We start from the raw sequence: 19,711 nt of genomic DNA, 5'->3' as shown, positions 1-19,711 counted from the left end.
GACAGAAGCGTCGGTCATGACCTCAAATGGAAGGTTTGGGTCAGCAATAGCCATAACTGGTGTGGTAGTGAGTGCTTTATTGAGTTGTTGGAAACTATACTCTGTTTCGAGAAGCCACTAAAAAACTACTGTGCTTTTCAATAATTCGGACATAGGAGCTGCGATTTCAGAAAATTGATAGACCTTTGTATAGTAGAAGTTTGCCAATCCGAGAAAAGAGCGGACATCATGAACATTCTTAGGAGTAGGCCAGTTTCGGATTACCTCGACCTTCTTGGGATCCACAAAGATGCCTTGAGCTGAAATAACATGTCCCAAATATTCGAGTTGCATCTTGAAGAACTCACTCTTCTCAATGTTGATGTAGAGAGAATTTGCGCGGAGAACTTCAAAAACTTGGTGAAGATGTTGTTTGTGCTCATGTAGGGATTTGCTGAAAACGAGGATGTCATCGAGGTAAACGATGACGAACTTATCGAGGAAAGGCCTGAAGATGTCGTTCATTAGTGTCATGAATGTGGCCGGGGCATTGTTTAACCCAAATGGCATGACCAAACATTCATAATGTCCATACTTTGTTCGAAAAGTTGTCTTGTACTCATCGCCTTCTCGTATGCGAATTTGATGATAACCTGAACAAAGATCAATCTTTGAGAATTGTGTTGCATGTAGAAGTTGATCGAAGAGGTCATCGATGCGAGGCAATGGATACTTGTTTTTTATAGTGAGCTTGTTGAGGGCTCGGTAGTCGATGCAGAGGCGCATTGACTTATTCTTTTTTTCCACAAGTAGTACAGGAGATCCGAAAGGGCTGCGACTGGGCCGAATGTGACCTTTGTCGAGTAGTTCGGTCACCTGTCTTTGGATTTCTTCATTTTGAGTGTAAGAAACCCGATAAGGAGGTTTCGACGGTGGATTACTGCCGGGAATAAGTTCGATTGGGTGATCCACTAGTCGTCGAGGTGGTAACTGCTTTGGCAATTCCTGTGGAAAAATATCCAAGTAGGGCTGGAAAAAAGGTTGGTTGAGGTATTCAGGAGGATCCTTTGTTGGTGTCTCCTCTACTGCCGTAACCAACAGAAGTGAAGTCTTTACTTGACATTTACGAACCCACTTCTTTACTTGTAGGACAGACGCAACTAGGGTTGAAGGAGAGTCCCTATAACCAGTTAGCTCAATAAGTTTTTCCTGGTGGACAAACTGGATAGTATGGCTGCGAAAACTGATTGATGGATCATAGTCGTAGAGCTACTGTTGTCCAAGTATGACATCGTACCGAGAAAGAGGCATGATGTCGAAGTTCAACTTGTCCGTATAATGTTGGATGCGAAAAGACAAGTTTTTGATCCTGGTGTTGCACAAGAAGGTTGTTCCATTTGCGAGTTCAATCTGATAGTCCATAAGACTAGGACTGGTGGTCAACCGAAGCATAGAACTAGCTAGGAAGTTATGAGAGCAGCCACTGTCGATGAGGAACCGTTGTTCCACGAATCGATCCTTGAACACAAAGTACTTGAGTGGCCAGGGAAGGTTCGGGGTTGCTGGCAAGGCTCAGGTGGATGGTATTTGCCATTCAAACAGCTTTGCCTTTCTTGTCTTGTGCTGGGGTAGCATCTTCTCTTTGGGAAGTGCTAGGTTCCATATTGGAATTTTGCTTTGGTCGCTTGGGACAATCAAACCATCTATGATCGCCTGTACAGATGGTACAAAGTCCTTTTGTGCTGGAGTTGTTCTTCTTCTCAGTGGCCGCACCTTTATGTTAGGGATGTCGGTAATGACTTTGTAAAGAAGAAGAGGCGCGATCCTTGGAGGAGTGCTTCTCTTGGAATCCATCATATGATTTCTGAGACTTCAGGGGATCTTGAGACTGTCGCTAACCTTGACGTGGACCACTCGTAGCTGGAGAACTGAGTCTCAACTACACAGGAGTACGCCGACGGCTCTGCAAGATAGAAGGACCTCCTGACGGCATGGGGGAAGGTGCATAAGATGGCATGGGGGAAGGGCCTCGGCGGTTGTGTAGCCGACTAGGCTGTGCTGACTCCGCTGGGGTAATTAATGTGGGTGATTACCCGAGTTTTTTCGAAACCTGAGGTTATCTTGAGGGCGAGCACCTTTGGCCATAGTAGAGTTGTGTGCGATTAGCACGTTGCTTCCCTGTGTTTTGGAAATCTGTAATGCGCTCTGCGTAAGAAATAGCGCCAGCTGTGGTGGTGATGTTTGCTTTAAGAACATCAATGCGTAACGAGAGATTTAGGCCTGAGATGAAAGCATGAAGGCGATCATCCTCAGTTAAACCATCAATCTCTAGCACCAATGTGGTGAACTGAGAGATGTAGGAAGACAGGGAGCCTGTTTGCTCCAACTGTCGGAGTTTTGAACGTGCTTGGAAGTCCGCATTGGCAGGTATGAACTGCTTGCGGAGCACGTGTTCAAAACGTTCCCATGTTAACACACTTTTACCGTCCTTTAAGTGTCTTTGCCACCATAGAAAAGCTGTATCCTTAAGGAGGGAGGCTGCGAAGGCAATCTTTTTGCCTTCAGTGAGGTCAACAGTAAGTACATGCGCAATTTTGCGAGCCATTGGTCAACTGTTCGACGATTGCGTTGACCAGTGTAGGCTTGCAGAAGTTTAATATCAAGTCTTTTAGTTTTGGAAGCTTGGAGTAAACGGTAGAGGACACGTAGTTCAGTGTTTTCTACCTCTGGTGGGAATGAGTCCACATAGTCGTCTGGTTGCATCACGTCATCCTCTGTATGTGTGGTACTGCGAGAATCTTGGAGTTGTTGGACTTTCTGGACCAAGTCGGAGATGATGTCCTGAAGCTGGGAGATTTGAAGTTGAAGTAGTGCTTCGCCTTGTAAGTTGACTTCAGGGGTCTTTTTTGGACTTGAGTCGCTTATCTCTGGAGAGGCTGCACGCGAGCGTTGCGACATATTTGAGGTCCCCGTGAGAAAAGCACGAACCTGCGCTCTAGTTTGTACCATCCCTGGAAGAAGATTCGGGCTGCTCCCTGAAGTTGATCATGTTGGAGGGGGCATGCGAGGCAGGATGGAACCACCCGTGGAAATCTGGTAAAGGAGGTCCTATCTGAGGTAACACTGGTGATGCCGAAATGGGTGTTATTGCTCGTGAAAGTACATGAGTAGGTTGCAGAGTCCACGGATCTGAGAAAGGATACGGAGCTGCTGTCGGAAGTGGAGGATATCCAGATGAAGGAGTGCCTTCAGAGTGTAAATACTGTCTTGGGGAAAGTACAACCTGTAAAGGAGGATATCTGGGAGCTGAAGGAGGTGGAGAGTACCCTAGAGATGCTGAAGCTGAGGGGTAAATTTCTCTCCAAAGATGGACAGCAAACTCGTGAGGAATATCGGGTTCTGGATATCTTCGTGTCTCGTGGAACACAACCTGGACTGTGCTGAGGAAGTAATGTAACTGAGGTGCCTCACGCAGAAGGTATAGGATGTGGTCCAGATCACTAGGAGGGCACGTGACACAGAAGACCCACGATGCCAAAGCTCCGAAATGGGCTCATTGTGCAATCTGAACACGATATTGTGTCCTTGAAGGGCCGGGGGAATTACCAGGGGTTTCCATGCTTTAAGGAAGCGTCTTTCATTTTCTGTAATTTGATAATGACAAGAGAATCCTTAGAAGTAGAATGGAAAGAATCCACCTCGCATTGATTTAATCTGCCAATTTGTTGCGTAGAAAAGGCCTGCAGATTTCTGTCCGGAGGTCCATGTTGCAGTGGTTGGTGAGGAGCAAATCTGGGCCTGGCTGGTCCGGATTGGAAAACAGGAACAGGGTGCATTTAACAGGCTGTCTTCATCGCGATAGAAGGGCTGAACCGCTGCTGAACTGGCAGGTAAGGTGGCGAAACAAGGGGGGGGCAGGCTGTCAATGGCGAAACCGGCTGCAGGCTGGATCGCGATAAAAGGCTTCCAAGGCTGCAGGCTGGATCACGATAGAGGCTGGCGAAACCACGTTGCAGGCTTCCAAGGCTGATTTGCGGCAGAAATGGCAGGCTGGCGCTGATCTAGCGCTGCAGGCTGGCAGGGAACTAGGGCCGAAAACTGGCGAGGGCAGGGGCTGCATATGGCGAGGGGAGCAGGGCAGCAAACGGCGAGGGGGCAGGAGCAGCAAACCGGCGAGGGCAGGGGCTGCGTAGGGAGGCAAGCCACCTTGACGAAATCTGTACGGGCGTTGAAAATGGAGCGTCCCTTTTGTTTTTCGTTTGTGGCTGCCTATGGTGGGTGGTTGCCCAAAAAATTAAAGGGTGGGTTTATTTAACCCTAGGGTAGTCTAGGGTTAGACCTAAGGTATGGGGCTGGGTTTTTTTTTTCCTTTTTAGCCCCTCTGGTGCCAAAAGGTGTGCCTATTCGAAGGGGTGTGACCCTTGGAATAGGTGTACCTTTTCATGAAGGGGTGTGACCCTGTTTTTAAAAGGGGTGTCCCCACATGAAGAGGTGTGTCCTTTTTCCCACGATGGTGTGTCCCTTGGGTGAAGAGTCAAAACTTTTCATCAAAAGGTGTGTCCGATGGTGGAAAAGGTGCGTCCCTTGGTTTTGGGACAACCCAAGCACATGAAAAGACACGATTTTTGTCGTATCCATTCACATCAACTCGTGATGTGTGGGAGATGGAGAGGCCATTGATGACTTTAGGCAGGGTTGGCGCTAAAAATTTTTACGCTCATTCTCTCCATCTCTTCCATGCACAATGTGCACGGATATCCTTCTAGCGAAAAGAACTGTATCAGATAGGCGCTAGAAGGTGGGGGGCATTTCCTACAGGCAGGAGCGAAATTTGCTCTGATACCACTAAGAAATCCTAGATTTACTATATTTAGAAATGTGCTAAGGAACAGAAAGGAGACTGAAATAGCAGAGAACAAGTAATAATTGTATTGCTTGAATGTCTGTAGTGTAGCTGTAGTGTGTCATCCATACAATTGGGCCTCTCTTATATAGAGAGTGAAGAGTCACACATGAAAAGGTGTGTACTCCAAAGTGTATGTGCATGAAGAGGTGTGTACCCCTTGTGAAGGGTGTGACCCTTGATGAGAGGGTACATTACAATAGGAGTGTCTCTTCAATAGAATGTCTCTTGTGAAGGGTTGTGCCTCGTAGGAAGTGTCCCGTCGAAAGGGCATACCCTTCCACAAGTGTCCATTCATCAAACCATCCATAAGTCTAGATATAGAGAAAGGAATACGTCACAGATCGTGACATCCTACATGGCCATACCAAGGGCCTAAACCTAGCACAAATGGAGGTCTAGAGCACTGTAGAACGGCCTGCCCCTGTATGCTTTTGAAAGGGCTTCAATGGGATGCAGATATTGAGCCAGCCCTAAAAATCGACTAATTGGGTCCGTCCCAGTTAGCCAACCAGCTGACCAGACCAGGCCGACTTGGTCAAGCCTTTGACCCGACTTGTAGGTTGGTTGATTGCTCAGTCAGCCAACCTGGAACACTCCAAAAACTTGGTAACATTGTGCCCATAGCAGACTGCAATGTTCCTCTCCGAAGGGTGAGTGCGGTTCGAATCACTTCTCCATGGCCCGGCACACACTCCCTATAACATTGGACGTCATTGAATAGCCATCATTTTTGCTGGCAAAGGTGGTTGTGTGCAATTGTAATCTGTTACAACTGCACAGTTGCAAGTCAGCCTACCCTCACCAGCATACAGATACACTGCCCTTTTGTCCTCCTCATATGGGGGCTCACTAGTGAGTCAATGATCTTTTCTAACAGCGTCACCCTGGCATTGTCAAGCTGTCTTCTCATACATATTCTCCAGTGTACTTAGAAGTCATAAAGAACCAGTACACTTAGAAGTCATAAAGGACCAGATATGAGGTATGATGAACATCTTAATAGACAAGGCAATGAGTGGCAAATCCTAGGCATCTCTGGCATCCCATGTCCTCTAATCCTGAATAGGGGGAAGCTGGTGCAACTGGTGTAACTCGCCTCACATGTGCCTATTGTCTATCATGAGGTGTACCGGGAGCAATGACTACATCTCTTGGACAGGCATCTTCATTTGTAACAAAACCCCATAGACTATTTGCAACCAAAAGAATAATTGGTGCCATCTCCCGGGCCAAAACAAAAACATCTCCCTGATTTTGATTCTGATTCTGATCCATCTTCAAAGATTAATGCACATAAAGTCCCAAAAATTCACGTGCTGTCAATTCTATTGCACCAACAACTAAACACTGTTCCACAAGCCAATACTTGGCTAGGCAAATGCAGCCCGAATATATCACTTTCGAACTGAAAAATACTATTTCAAAAGTACCACTGCAAAATCAAATCTGTCCCAAAATGCACTGTTTGCAAGATGTCTATAAACAAAAACAGATCCCAAGGCATCCAAAAGTATGCAACAGATTTTAGCAGCTGTTCCACAGCTAGCAGGGACTCAACGGAGCATATGTTCTCAGCGGCGGACATCGTACGCTGTCATCATCTCCTGCCAGGCAGAGGTCCAGAGGTTTGGTCCCCGGCAGTAGGCAGGAGCGGAGGAGTTTGCATCTCGGTCTCGTAGGCAGTTGCCCCGGAGGTTTTTGACAAGAGAGAGCTCATTGCAAGGCACGCACTCTGGATGGAAGTCCGGGCAGGTGAGTCCAGGATTGGGAACCTGAACCTTTACGCACCCACTTGTCCTCAGCACTGCCCCGTTTTCCGGAGGTGACCTTCCGAGTGCCTCCCGGAGATGGACTCTTGGATTGTTGGTGGCGACTTCAACAATCTAGAGCACAGGGAGGACAAGCAGGGAGGTGCTTCCTTCTCCGAGATGCCCGCACCAGAGAGGAGCACCTGGGACCTGTTCATCTTTGCGATCAAAGGGAGGAATCCTTGGCTAGAGGCGGAGTTCCCGAGTGTCTCAGGCAGCCTGCAGTTTTCCTTTGGCCAAGGGAGACAGGATGGGCTTCTGGAGCGACTAGACAGATCCTACGTATGGGACTGGGCATTGCACAAGGTCGGCTCTACCGGCATCTTGGTAGGTACCAACGTCTCAGACCACTCCCCGGCGGTACTCTTCCTAGAGCAGCCCCGCACCAAACTTCCCCAGAAGGGGATCTGCATCCCGGACAGCTTCCTATAGGAGGAGGTACAGCGGGTAGTGGCTTTGATATGGCAGCCGCCAGCTAACGGGCCAATTGAGGATGGATGGCTTGGGTGGTAGGTGCGATTCAAAGGAGCAGTGAGGAGCTCCGGACACAGGCCTTGCGACGGAGACATGCGCTTCAACAGCGGGAGAGAGCGCTGAGGGGGGATCTGGCTTCCATAGAGAGAATCAACGAGTACAACCCTAACTCTCAGTGGCTTCAGGACCGTCATGAGGCTGCAAGACTCATCTTATACGATACCGATGTTCGTAGAGTTGAGTTTTTGTATCACTCATCCCGGGCTAGATGGGTCCAGCAGGGGGACGGGATGACCAGGCAATTCTTTCAAACTACCGGGCCACGTTCAACAGGGAGGCAGCAGCAAAGGTTGCGGAATGCCCAAGGACACATGCACTCAGACCCTTAGGAGATCCTTGAGATGACCACAACTTTCTATCGACAATTGTTTTAGGCAGAGGTGGCATCCGCTGAGGCACTTACAGCACGCAAGGCAATTTAGGACCAAGTTCCTACAGTGGTCACACCAAGTTTGAGCAGGTCCCTAGAGGGTCCATTCACGGACCAGGAGCTCAAGGAGGCCCTCAAGGAACTCCCCCCTCAAAAGTGCCCAAGGGAAGACAGCCTGACCCAAACTTTCTTCTTGCGCTTCTAGGAGCTCATTAGCAGGCCTTTTCGTCTTGCCTGTCATGAGATCTTTGACTCTAGTTCACTCCTGCAGTCCTTGAGTCAAGGCTGGATATGCCTGACATTCATCACTGGAGACCGATCACGCTTTTGGATACCACATACAAGATCCTAGCCAAGGTCTTGAGCTTGCGGTTGCGGCCCCACCTTCCGGACATCATTCACGACACACAGACAGGTTTTGTTCAAGAGAGGAGCATCATGGACAACATTCTCACTTTCTGGGAGGCGGTGGATTGCGCCAGGGAGGAGTCACGGCCTCTCGTGCTTCTTCTCTTGGATTTTGAGAAGGCCTATGACAGGGTGGAGTGGTCCTTTCTGGAAGGTAGGATGCAAAGGCTAGGCTTCATGGACAAATGGATTAGAGGGGGTGTCGTCTCTTTACGTGGGGAGCTCCAGTCAGGTGATCATTGGCGAACACACGAGGGGGACCTTTTCTCTTTCACGCTCGGTTCGCCAGGGCTGTCCCCTCGCCCCCTTTCTCTTCCTCTTTGTAGCAGAGGCTTTGGGCTACTTGCTAGACTCAGAGTTCACTGATGACACAGCCTTGTTTGTCGAGGGCACCACAACGAGCCTAGAGGCGGTTAGGGAAGCTCTACTGTGAGGCTTCACGGCTCTAATCAACTGGACCAAATCAATAGGTTTCTTCACGGGTACAGAGGAGGTCCAAACAGTTCGAGATTGGGATTCAACTTTTGGCTCTCCGTGGATTCCGCGTGGGCAGACTGCGAGATACCTTGGCTGCCAGGTTGGGATTGATATTTCAGCAGAGTAGCAGGTCATTAAGGTTTTCGAGAGTGCGCGGCAAAAGCTCTTGTGCTGGAGCGCAGCTAAACTCTCTCTCGCAAGAAGAGCATTGGTGGTCAACTAGGTCCTCCTTGCTACGGCCCGGTACATAGCCTCTTGTTGGCGCTTCCATCAGGGATGCATTTGACAGTTTGTATATATTCTACATTTTCAACTAAATCTAGTGTACAGTTAGTCATTTGTGGTGTGCTCTCTAGCTGTGCCCTCTCTCTTCATCTCCACTCTTCTCCTCTCCCCTCTTCATATTTTGTCAAATGGTAGGCATAAAAGAGTCATAGGCTAAGGGTATCCTCCAAGTGAAGTCCCTTTGCATCCGTTGTGTATTGGCCACTATCCGAAAGGACGCAAGCGAGATCCTCTGCACAGCTACGCAACCCCACACGCAATGGGGAATCGTCTCCAGCACGCCCTCTGCACAACAAAGGCATTTGCGCAAGGGCTGATGGGCAATCCTCCAAGCGCCATCAACGAGAAAAAGTAGGAGATCTTCCGTGGCCAGAATCATGAGATGACCTCCCTGGGAACATCTTGCTCTACCCTGTGCCGCTCTTGCGACGGATCCAAGCTGCGGCCTCTAACTGGATCCGACGACCGATACGCGTTGTGTAAGAGAAGAAAGGCAACTCCTCCACTTTGTTCGACTCTGCTACCCGCGTCGGCCATAACCACTCACCTAGGTCCCACTGCAAATCACGAAGAGAACGGCCCTCCCAGAGCCAAAGGCGCCACACTGCTCCCTCCGGTCCCGAGAGAACTATGTCCGGGTCAATGTGCCAGGCCTTGCCTAGTCGGCCTACTACTCTGATCCGCTGCCATTCCAGCCCCCACAAGTCACCCACACTCCCACCATTGCTCTCCGACTCCGTGTGTAACCGGCCACCTAGTCCCACCCTATAGAGCGACGACGGAAAGAGAGGAGAGTGTCATGTAGAAGCGGATCCTAAGGGGTATCCTGTCCTCCAGAACTGCCCGTCCCAGCAATGTGGAGTCTAGGGCGATTGCAAGCCTTCCCACCAAGAGGCCGATATCGCTGCCTCGATCTCTGTCATCCTTGTGCCTGTCCCTCTCAGATGAGAAAGCGCCTATGTCCTCACTGGCGCCATGGCTCATAGAGGGCGGGCACGCCTTTTCCATCGATCCAGTGGGAGGGCGTGAGCGGGAAGGAGGTATTGAATCATATGCCTCTATCCGGGAAACCTGCTGTCCATGGAACCTATAAGCTGGTGACACTAGATCGATGGAAAAGGCGTGCCTACCCTTCTTTCTCACCAAAGGACAGTGTCTGGGAGACGGTGGCCAGCATTATCACCTGGAACATTTGGGTTGCTCGTTGCAGTCAAGTGATGGGGGACAGACGACGACTCAGGCAGCCACCCTAGTGGCCATTTGGCTTCACACTACGAGCTACCTGGGAGCGTGGCACTCCAGGATCGAGAGGGACCGCCGAAAGGCGGGACCACTTCTGCAAGGCTTGGCCTGCTGGGATTTTTTACAATTTCCCTGCAACCGATATCTGCTAGATGTATAGACCACCTCAGTGGCTGTCAGCCCCTGTTCCTGAGGCAACCTAGGCAGTGAGCCAGTGCCTTGGGAATAGGCTGTGTTCTTTTAACAGCCTGTTCATTGTATTTACCATCTTCAGCCCCTTTATGGAGGCTAGAAGCACAAGGTTTTCTCAAGCATTGATAGAAGTTTTCTTTTCTCTAGGGGGGGGGGGGAACACACGAGTCTCAAGCTTCTGGAAGAAGTGAACAGACAGCTTGCTGTCTACCTGGCTTCATGCAGTAGAAGTTTAAGAGATTCAACGCGTATAGCAGGCTCTAGAAGCCCGAAGAGAACACCACGGCAGGCCAACAAGTAGCTGGAGGCAGCCTATACCCTACAAAATCAGTACCATGCAGTTGGTCGGGCAGCTGTAGCATGCAGCAGGAGCTGCCCTACAGCCCACAAGGGGTACTTCATGTAGGTAAGTTTGTAGTAGCCTTTTTTAATGATATTTCTATATTCAGTAACACAGAGCAAGCATTTAGAACATTTGAAGTAGGCTTTTCAATTGCTCATGCACCATAAGTCTTATGTCAAAAAGAGTGTGCGCCTTCCTCTGTAAGAACATCAAGAACCTTAGTCTAATTGTCCCTTGAGGAAGGGCTACATATTGATACAAAGAAGATAAAAGCTATTCTATAGTAGCATAGTCCGACTACTAAGAGTTGCAAATAATCCTTGGTCTCTTGGGCTTCTAAGTGAAAAGAAAGTATATTTACCTGGACTGAGGAGGCTGAAAGAAGTTATCGAACAATTGATAGCAACCACCCCAGTATTAAAAGTAGTTGGTCCTGAGGAACCTTTTATCGAACAGTCAATAGCAACCACCCCAGTACTTGCTCATAAGGAGCCTTTTATCGAACAGCCAATAGCAACCAACCCAGTATTAAAAGTAGTTGCTCATAAGGAGGCTATTGAACAGTCAATAGCAACCACCCCATCGTTTACACATCCTTTTCTATCTTGGGTCCTGTGATTCTTACTACTTCACGGTCAACTCCTTGCATTCATCAAGCAAACTGTGGACCAGTTTAAGCAGCGGTATCTTAATGATCACATTCGAGTTTGTGATGGTCAAGCTGTCCGACAGCTAGCAGGTGCCCCGTTTTCTTCAATATCCAACACTATGGTTTAAAAACATCGGAAGCTTTCGTCTTCACAGAAAGATATGGACACAATTTGTTGTCCATCAGGACAAAGACGTTCAAAATGGATATGATAGAGGACATTCCCCAGGTGAAAGGAGCAGCTATCCTACGCATTGTCGTCTGGGAAAAACAAGGCATTGCAGCCAATCCACTGACACCGCACCTGCTGCTGCTGTTGGTCCGACATACTCCCTTCAACAGAAAAAACCACCGAACTTTGTGTCTTTGGGTGTGCACTGTCCAGGCTCCTTGGGAAGGTGTTGGCAATTCTAGACGTTTGTATTATCAAACGCGGTTTACCCTTAGGCTTATGGAACCACAGGGTGGCTAGAGTCAAATGTGAGTGTGTAGGGGAGCATGAGCAACTCAAGCGGTTTTGGCATTTGCCCACCTAAGCTAGACCTAGCCCCCATGACCTAACTGAATCTTAAATAAATAAAAACACAAAAGAAAATTTACCAGGCAAGTGGATACATGTTGAAGCAGAGTGATGAGGATCTGATACCATGTTGGAATTTCAGGAGGTGAAATATGCCCCTGTGCACTGACTTTGTCCCAATACAAAACAGTAAACTGAACCCACAAACTATAAATAAAAGAGAAAAATAGAGCAGCAAAGGTACTTCCAAAATATACTCAGTTTAGGTCAACATGAAAGTGGCTGAGCTGCTTCAGTGTGAAGCAGCAAAAATCCAGCAAGGTGCTGGGCAAAAACAGAGTCAAGGAGGACTATGCAAACTGAGCATGTATTGCAGTGTATTGAAAATGAAAGTATGCATACCCTAAGATTTGGGTTAGAACTAATAGTCCTACAGTCCTAGTGTCCTATTAGCCATACATTGACTAAGTGGACTTAAAGATTAAAAATGACTAGAAATAACTACTACTAGCCTACATGGCCATACCAAGGGACTAAACCTAACACAAATGGAGGTATAGAGCATTGTGGAAAGGTCTGCTCCTGCATGCTTTTGAAAGGGCTTCAATGGGATGCAGATATTGAGCCATCCCTAAAAACCGACTGATTGGGTCTGTCCCAGCTAGCCAACCAGCCAACCAGACCAGGCCGACTTGGTCTTGGCCTTAGATCCAACTTGCAGGTTCGTTGATTCCTCAGATGGCCAGCTTGCAAACTCCAAAAATTTGCCCGTTTGGGCAGTCTCTTCACACGCCTAAAAGGCGACTTGTTTTTTGCCATTATTTTAGCTGGCGAAGGTGGTTGTGTGCAAACATAAACTGTTACAACTGCTCAGTTGCAACTCAGCCTACCCTCACCTGCCTACAGATACACTGCCCTGTTGTCCTCCTCATATGGAGGCTCACTGGTTGTCAATAATCTTTTCTAACAGAGCCACCCTTCAGCATCTTGGCATTATCAAGTTGTCTTTTCAAGAAAAAGATGCCATGTCCTCATTCCTTGCCTCATACATATCCTCCAGTGTGCTTAGGAGTCATAAAGGAACAGATATGAGGTATGATAAACCTCTTAGTAGACAAGGCCATGAGTGACAAAGCCTGGGCATCTCTGGCATCCCATCTCCTCTAAACCTGAATAAGGGCAGCTGGTGCAACTGGTGCAACTGGCCTCACATGTGCCTGTCGTCTATCACGAGGTGTACCGGGAGAAATGACTACATCTCTTGGATGGGCATCTTCACTTGTAACAAAACCCCATAGACTCTTTGCAACCAAAAGAATAATTGGCCGCCATCCAATTTATCCTCCTGGCCCAAAACAAAAACATTTCCCTGATTTTGATTCTGATTCTGATTCATCTTCAAAGATTAATGCACACACAGTCCCAACAATTCACCTGCTGTGAATTATATTGCACCAGCAACTAAACACTGTTCCACAAGCCAACACTTGGCTAGGCAAATGCAGCCTGAATATATCATTTTCAAACTGAAAAATACTATTTGAATAGTACCACTGCAAAATCAAATCTGTCCCAAAAATGCACTGTTTGCAAAATGTTCCTTAACCAAAAACAGCTCCCAAGGTATCCAAAAGTATAGATTTACCGAGAGATCACAAGACACTTCGAGAAAGAATGACACACTCAACTACATGTGCTTATTGAAAAGCAACATAGATCTGAAAGAGAACTCAGTTGTACAGCAAAAACGGAATATATAAAGGTAGATACCAAGTACAAAAACTGCCAACCGATGTACCTACACCTTCGAGAGATCACAAGACACTTCGAGAATTAATGACACACTCAACTACATGTGCTTACTGAAAAGCAACATAGATCTGAAAGAGAACTCAGTTGTACAGGAAAAACGGAATATATGAAGGTAGATACCAAGTGCAAAAACTGCCAACAGATGTACCTACACCTTCAGTAAACAAGCACTGAGGTGCCAAATCTGGCTCAACTTGCTGCACCCTCTGAAGTGGACTCCTCCTATCCTAGACTTCAGTAGCCACTACTGCTAAATCTGACCTAGGGTTCATTGCAGACAAAGCTGCCACCAACACACCTCCTCATGCTCTCCTGCAGGCTGTAGGTCTGTCAGGGGTGATCTGCAAGCTTAACACTATAGAATAGATTGAACCCCAAATGGGGGCTCCTTATATAAGGGATGGACCCCCCCAAACTGACCGACCTGGTCTGTGAAGCACCCGACCTGATCAGGGCCGACTGGCCCACCTAACTGTTGACTCAGTTTGGCTCAGTGCTGGCCCACTGCCGACTTCAGGCTGACAGATTTGTGGCCTGTCTCCTGCCCGACCTACTGCTGCCTGTCTGCCCACTGTTGCAGACCTCACTTGCACCTGTAGCTCTCCATTGGCTAACCTGAACAGGCCAAACAGGCTGCCTAAAAATCGTGTTTCTGCTGGCACCGTCCCTGCCCATACCAGGGGCTGCACCAGCCACCATACATGTGACAAAGGTGGCCCATGTTGCTGCTGCCCTTGTGGCAGCCAATCTGCTGCCCTTATGGCAGCCCTATTAAACCAGCCCCTGCTGCCCTTATGACAGCCCTAAACCAGCCCCCTTTATCCCATCCTATATGTACATCATCCTACCCTAACTCCTCCTCATATGGGGGCTCACAAGTGGAGAGGTGACCCCACTGTTCCAACAAACAGGACTCTCTAGTCCCGAGGATTGTGGATACAGGGGGTGCACCTTGGTGGTATGGGACACCAAGGTTTATATGGCCACTTTGCATAGAGAGACTCTAGATCTCCCAACTGAAGGGTGAATTTGAGTTGGGACTCGGGACGGTGAGCTTGGATTGGCTCACAAGTGGAGTGGTGACCCTAATGTTCCAACAGGTGAAGCTAAGTCCTCCTCATATGGGGGCTCACAAGTGGAGAGGTGACCCTAATGTTCCAACAAACAGGAGACTCTAGTCCCGAGGATTGTGGATACAAGGGGTGCACCTTGGTGGTATGGGACACCAAGGTTTATATGGCCACTTTGCGTAGAGAGACTCTAGATCTCCCAACTCAAGGGTGAATTTGAGTTGGGACTCGGGAGGGTGAGCTTGGATTGGCTCTATGGTTGGGCTGTGAGTCTAATGTCTACACCATGTGTCGTGTGATAGCTTGAATCGTACAGCTGATTATCAGTGGACCCTGGAATTCAGTATCAGAGCTGTTCTAGTGTACCACCTTGGGAAGAAAGGGAGCTCCTGCCAAGTTAAGCTTGTGTTCACTGGGAGTTCTTAATCCCTTGAAGAGTACTTTACAAAGCAGCACAATTCTCCACAAAAGAGCTGACATAGTTGAGAAAGAAAACGCATTAGTCTCAAAGTGATGGAAGAGGAGAATCGACAGCTTGCTGTCTACTGGCTTCATGCAGTAGAAGTTAAGAGATTCAAGGCCTACAGCAGGCTCTAGAAGCCTGAAGAGAACACCACGGCAGGGCAACAGATAGCTGGAGGCAGCCTATACCCTACAAAATCACCACCATGCAGTTGGTCGCTCCTTGCAGGCAGCTGTAGCATACAGCAGGAGCTCCGCTACAGCCCACAACCCCGGGGTACTTCATGTAGGTAAATCTGTAGTAGTCTTTTTTAATGATGTTTCTATCTTCAGTAACACAAAGCAAGCATTTAGAACATTTGAAGTAATCTTTTCAATTGCTCACGCACCATAAGTCTTATGTCAAAAAGTGTGTGCGCCTTCCTTTGTAAGAACATCAAGAACCTTGGTTTTATTTGTCCCTTGAGGAAGGACTACAAATGGATACAAAGGAGATAAAAGCTATTCTATAGTAGCATAGTCCAACTACTCTAAGAGTTGCGAATAATCCTTGGTCTGCCAGGCTTCTAAGTGAAAAGTATATTTACCTGGACTGAGGAGGCTGAAAGAAGTTATCGAACAATTGATAGCAACCACCCAGTATTAAAAGTAGTTGGTCCTAAGGAACCTTTTATCGAACAGTCGGTAGCAACCACCCCAGTATTAAACGTAGTTGTTCATAAGGAACCTTTTACACTTAAAACTGATGCAAATTTGCCTTGAATTGCAACAAGCTTTAGGCTGCATGAACACTAGGCTGCCTCTAAAACATCCACTTAGGGCCTGGCAAGTCCAAGCGGGAAGCGTCGCACTCCAAATAGCTATTACTACCTTCATTCCAAAGCTATTGCTACTTTCATTCCAAGGCGTCATCATTATGATTATTGAGTTCTAAGAAAATGCCTTAAAGCGCGACAACATTAATACGGAAAGTATTCCAAGTCCAACGGGACCGCATGCTACAATCTCCCTAGCAGGGATCAGCCTGCAGAGCCATAAGCTTAGGAGAAGGACACATTTGTCCCAAACTTAAATTCCAGGTCTTAGAATTTAGCCCAAGGAGCACGACTTATGAACCTAGATACATCGTTTACTGTTTCCGCATCGTGTACGTGGGTCCTGTTATTCTTACTACTTCACGGTCTATCTCCTTGCATTCATCAAGCAAACCAAGGACCAGTTTAAGCAGCGGTATCTTAACCTTCACGTTCGAGTTTGTGATGTGGTGAAGCTGTCCGACAGCTAGCAGGTGTCCTCTTATCTTCAATATCCAGCACGAAGGTGTGTAAAAACATCGGAAGCTGTGAAAGATAAGGACGGAACTGGTTGTCCAAGGGGAAAGAAGTTGAAAATGGGTATGAGAGAGGAGATACCCCAGGATGAAAGGAGCAGCTATCCTCGGCATTGTCGTGTGGGAAGAAGGAGGCATTGCAGCCAATCCGCTGACACCGCACCTGCTGCTGCTGGTCCGACATACTCCCTTCAACGGAAAAAACCACCCAACTTTGGGTGTGCACTGTCCAAGTGTTGCCACTTCTTGGTTACCCTTAGCGAGGGAGGGGTTCCATAAAAAAAGCCTAAGGGTAAATCTACAAGCCTAGAGTCAACATGGGAGTGCGGTTTCCACCTACGCTACCCGTCCGCGCTCCCTTCTTTCGAGCACACTCCTTTTGCCTCTCAAAGTAGGCCACGGGCAATTGTGTGGCTCTTAGCTGCTCGTGTTCAATTCTCTTGGGAAAACGCCTGCCACCTGTCAACGGTACGCCACGTGCAGTTCTGCCCCTTGTAGACGACTGTGTGTGGATGTGTGAGTTTATTAAAAAAACAAATAAAAGTATGAGTGTGGAGAGCATTATTAACTTAGAATAAGACCAAGGCCCTTCTTCCTCCACATCTTTTACAATATGATCATTACCACTCTATTCCTAGTCTAGATTAATTGGTTTAGAATGGGACTATCATGAACAATAAAACACCCATGCTAGTTCCATTCTCGATTGATGTGTGTACTCCTCGCCATGAGTCGCCTCTCACCTCTTCCCAATTCCAATGATCTTATGATTAACCTACAACTTGAGCCCAATCGACTTCTTTGCGTCCATGCCTCCAACTATAAATAAGTAATTCAACAAGAGAATGCATCCAGTTGTAAGGGAGAGCAAGTAGGAGAGTGAGTAGTGATTTACTCCATGCACACTTCTACTTTTTCATGTGTCTTGTGAGAGATGAGGTCCAACCCATACCCAAGGTTGTGTGTGAAGACAAAAAATACATGCATCATGTTGTCGCTGCTACATGAGAGGGAAAACCTAAAAAGACGAACAACAAGGGGGAGCCCTTGGTCATCTACCAATCGATTAGTTACCCATTCAAGTGTTTGGACCTATGTATGCTATTTTGTGGGACCAACTCCATTTGCAGACTAAGGAGAGACAAGACAAGCTCATCTGATAGTGGCTTTGGATTTGGTGAGGGCTGGCAATAAGGAAGAAGTCAGTGATGGATTGTTGTTGATTCTTGGTCTCTCCAGGTCCCTACCCTCTCCTTTGTAGTCTCTATGAGATAGCCTACCATCTAACAAGTCTATTGATACTCCACTAGTCTCTCCCCATGTCAAATAGAGAGGATATATCTACATTCCTCATGTGAGTGTCCACCCGGGGTCGAGTCTATCAAGTCATGCATAATGGATCTCTACTATGTTTGGTCCCCTACTTCCTGGCTCATATCAATGGGAAAAAAAACTATGATCGTGCTCTGGCTGGGCTCTACCAACCCCTCTTATACTCTCCTCTATGTTCATAGGAGCTCATCTCTATATCTCTTAGCTAAAGGAAAGTGGCCACCTATCACTGCTGCTGATTGATATGTGCCAAAAACTCTATGAGTGGGACAGAAGTGCTATTGAATAGTAGACAATGATGTCGTCCATGGATCCAATAGTACACAAGGCATCTAAATGCAAAGTGATCCTCTATCTCGACCTCCTACATATCACAAGAAGTACATTTCTATGCCTCAAGTGGAATGCCCTCTACCATCCTATCTCAATCGGTAATCTATGTAAAGATACCCAAAACTCGCCAATCAAGGTCCTAAGTGCATGTGGGACCGGGTGTATGTCAGTGGTTTTGTAAACCCCTCCTCTGAGATCCATAAGTAATCGTCCTTGTAAAACGGAGTTGGGCCAAAAGCTCAATAGGTGCTAACCAAGTTCTACATCCATAAAGATACAAGGGATCCTTTCTAATGACCTAGTTCATCTTGACCTAGTAGGCGAGCAAAATGGATGGAGCCTTAAGGCTATATTGAAACGGTGGTAGTCTATCGATCTATAGTCCCAAGTCTGCAAACCATCTATGTGTCTAAGCATACCAACTTCTCTGGTCCCCCTATGCCTCCAAAGCCATCGAAGAAGTCAGTGCTAGCCATGGCAATCTACACAGTTCGAATGTTGTGGTACCAAAGTCCTTGACTCTGTGGAGATAAACGACCACATAAAAGACTGCATTGAGCTATAGAGGGGTAGCCCAAACTCTACTACTACAATCCAATGTGGGACCAATTTCTTACTATGCAAATCATTCGTGCAAGAGGTAGAACCTAAAAACTCTCTATGTAACTCTAAAATGTTTGTTTTCCAAAAGGGACTCTCGTACATTCCAACTAAATGAACAAGTGAATCAACTATAAGAGACTTGGTACCGGGGTCTTGAAAATGCAAGGGAAATGGCTGCCTCTCAAGCCTAGATAGTTTGGAATACTTCTTGCTCAAATGGGCCTGCATGGCTAGTCACATTGTGAAGATGAAGCCTGAAAAGAGAGCCCCTAGGTATGTATAGGTATCTATCCCCTAGGTATGTATAGGATGCCACAATCTCTACTGGAGCCCCATCAAAGGTAAATTGCCCTCTATGCATGGTTGCTCAAGATGTTTTGAAGATCATGACCTTGGTTTTACCCGCGTTGACCTTCAAATCATGTGTCTCATAGGAAGAATGTAGTGCATCCACTATCTCTAGAGACCCTGAGCTGAGGAGGAGAGTAGGACCACATCATCTATATATAGTAGAATCACCTCCCAGAGTCATATGCACAACTTGACTCGTCAATGTATAGGCCAACCAAGGTCGTTGATAACAAGCAACCTTGTTGACCCCAATCATGCTCATGATGTCCTCTATCCACCTATTTGAAGTCCCGACTCTTTTCTGACACCCTCTCACATGGTGTCTGAACTGCCCATATGTTATCCTGATTGTACCCTAGATCAAGTAGTTGTTTCAATCATCAGGCTCATTGTATATGTCAAAGGCTACATGGAAATCCACAAAGCAACCGTAAATTCTATGCTTCCATTCTCATACCTCCTCAATGACAGCTCTCGGTCTAAAGATGTGGTTCAGTGTAGCATTATATGTCTGAAATCCTTCATCCCCATCGCTATGAATTCCTTACACTCTACCTCTTGGGCAACATGGGTTTCAAGTGTTATTACATAAAGCTTGGACATAACATCTTCTATCATGATGGTCCTGTAGTTTAAGGCTCATGGGATCCCTGCCGTGTACATTGGGATAATGATGCTAAGGGTTCACATGGGGGAATGGTGCAA

At 47.3% G+C, this 19,711-nt stretch overlaps 1 protein-coding gene across 1 annotated transcript in view; it reads right to left on the bottom strand.

The window, feature by feature from the left end:
• The window catches only part of PBS2 (cysteine and histidine-rich domain-containing protein RAR1), a 71,962-nt gene extending 55,361 nt beyond the window's left edge, over window positions 1–16,601 (bottom strand). Inside the window, exon 1 of the mRNA XM_087401807.1 lies at window positions 16,470–16,601. Within this exon, the coding sequence (XP_087257933.1) occupies window positions 16,470–16,571 (102 nt within the window). The 5' untranslated portion in view covers window positions 16,572–16,601. The remainder of the gene's footprint in view (window positions 1–16,469) is intronic.
• Window positions 16,602–19,711: the final 3,110 nt, after the last annotated feature.

Source organism: Dipteris shenzhenensis, chromosome 30 (assembly GCF_047967505.1).
Source record: "Dipteris shenzhenensis isolate YYH24624 ecotype China chromosome 30, Dip_SZ_1.0, whole genome shotgun sequence".
Lineage (NCBI taxonomy): Eukaryota > Viridiplantae > Streptophyta > Polypodiopsida > Gleicheniales > Dipteridaceae > Dipteris > Dipteris shenzhenensis.
The sequence above is the reverse complement of the archived record's forward strand: the minus strand, read 5'-3'. Positions and strand labels throughout refer to the sequence as shown.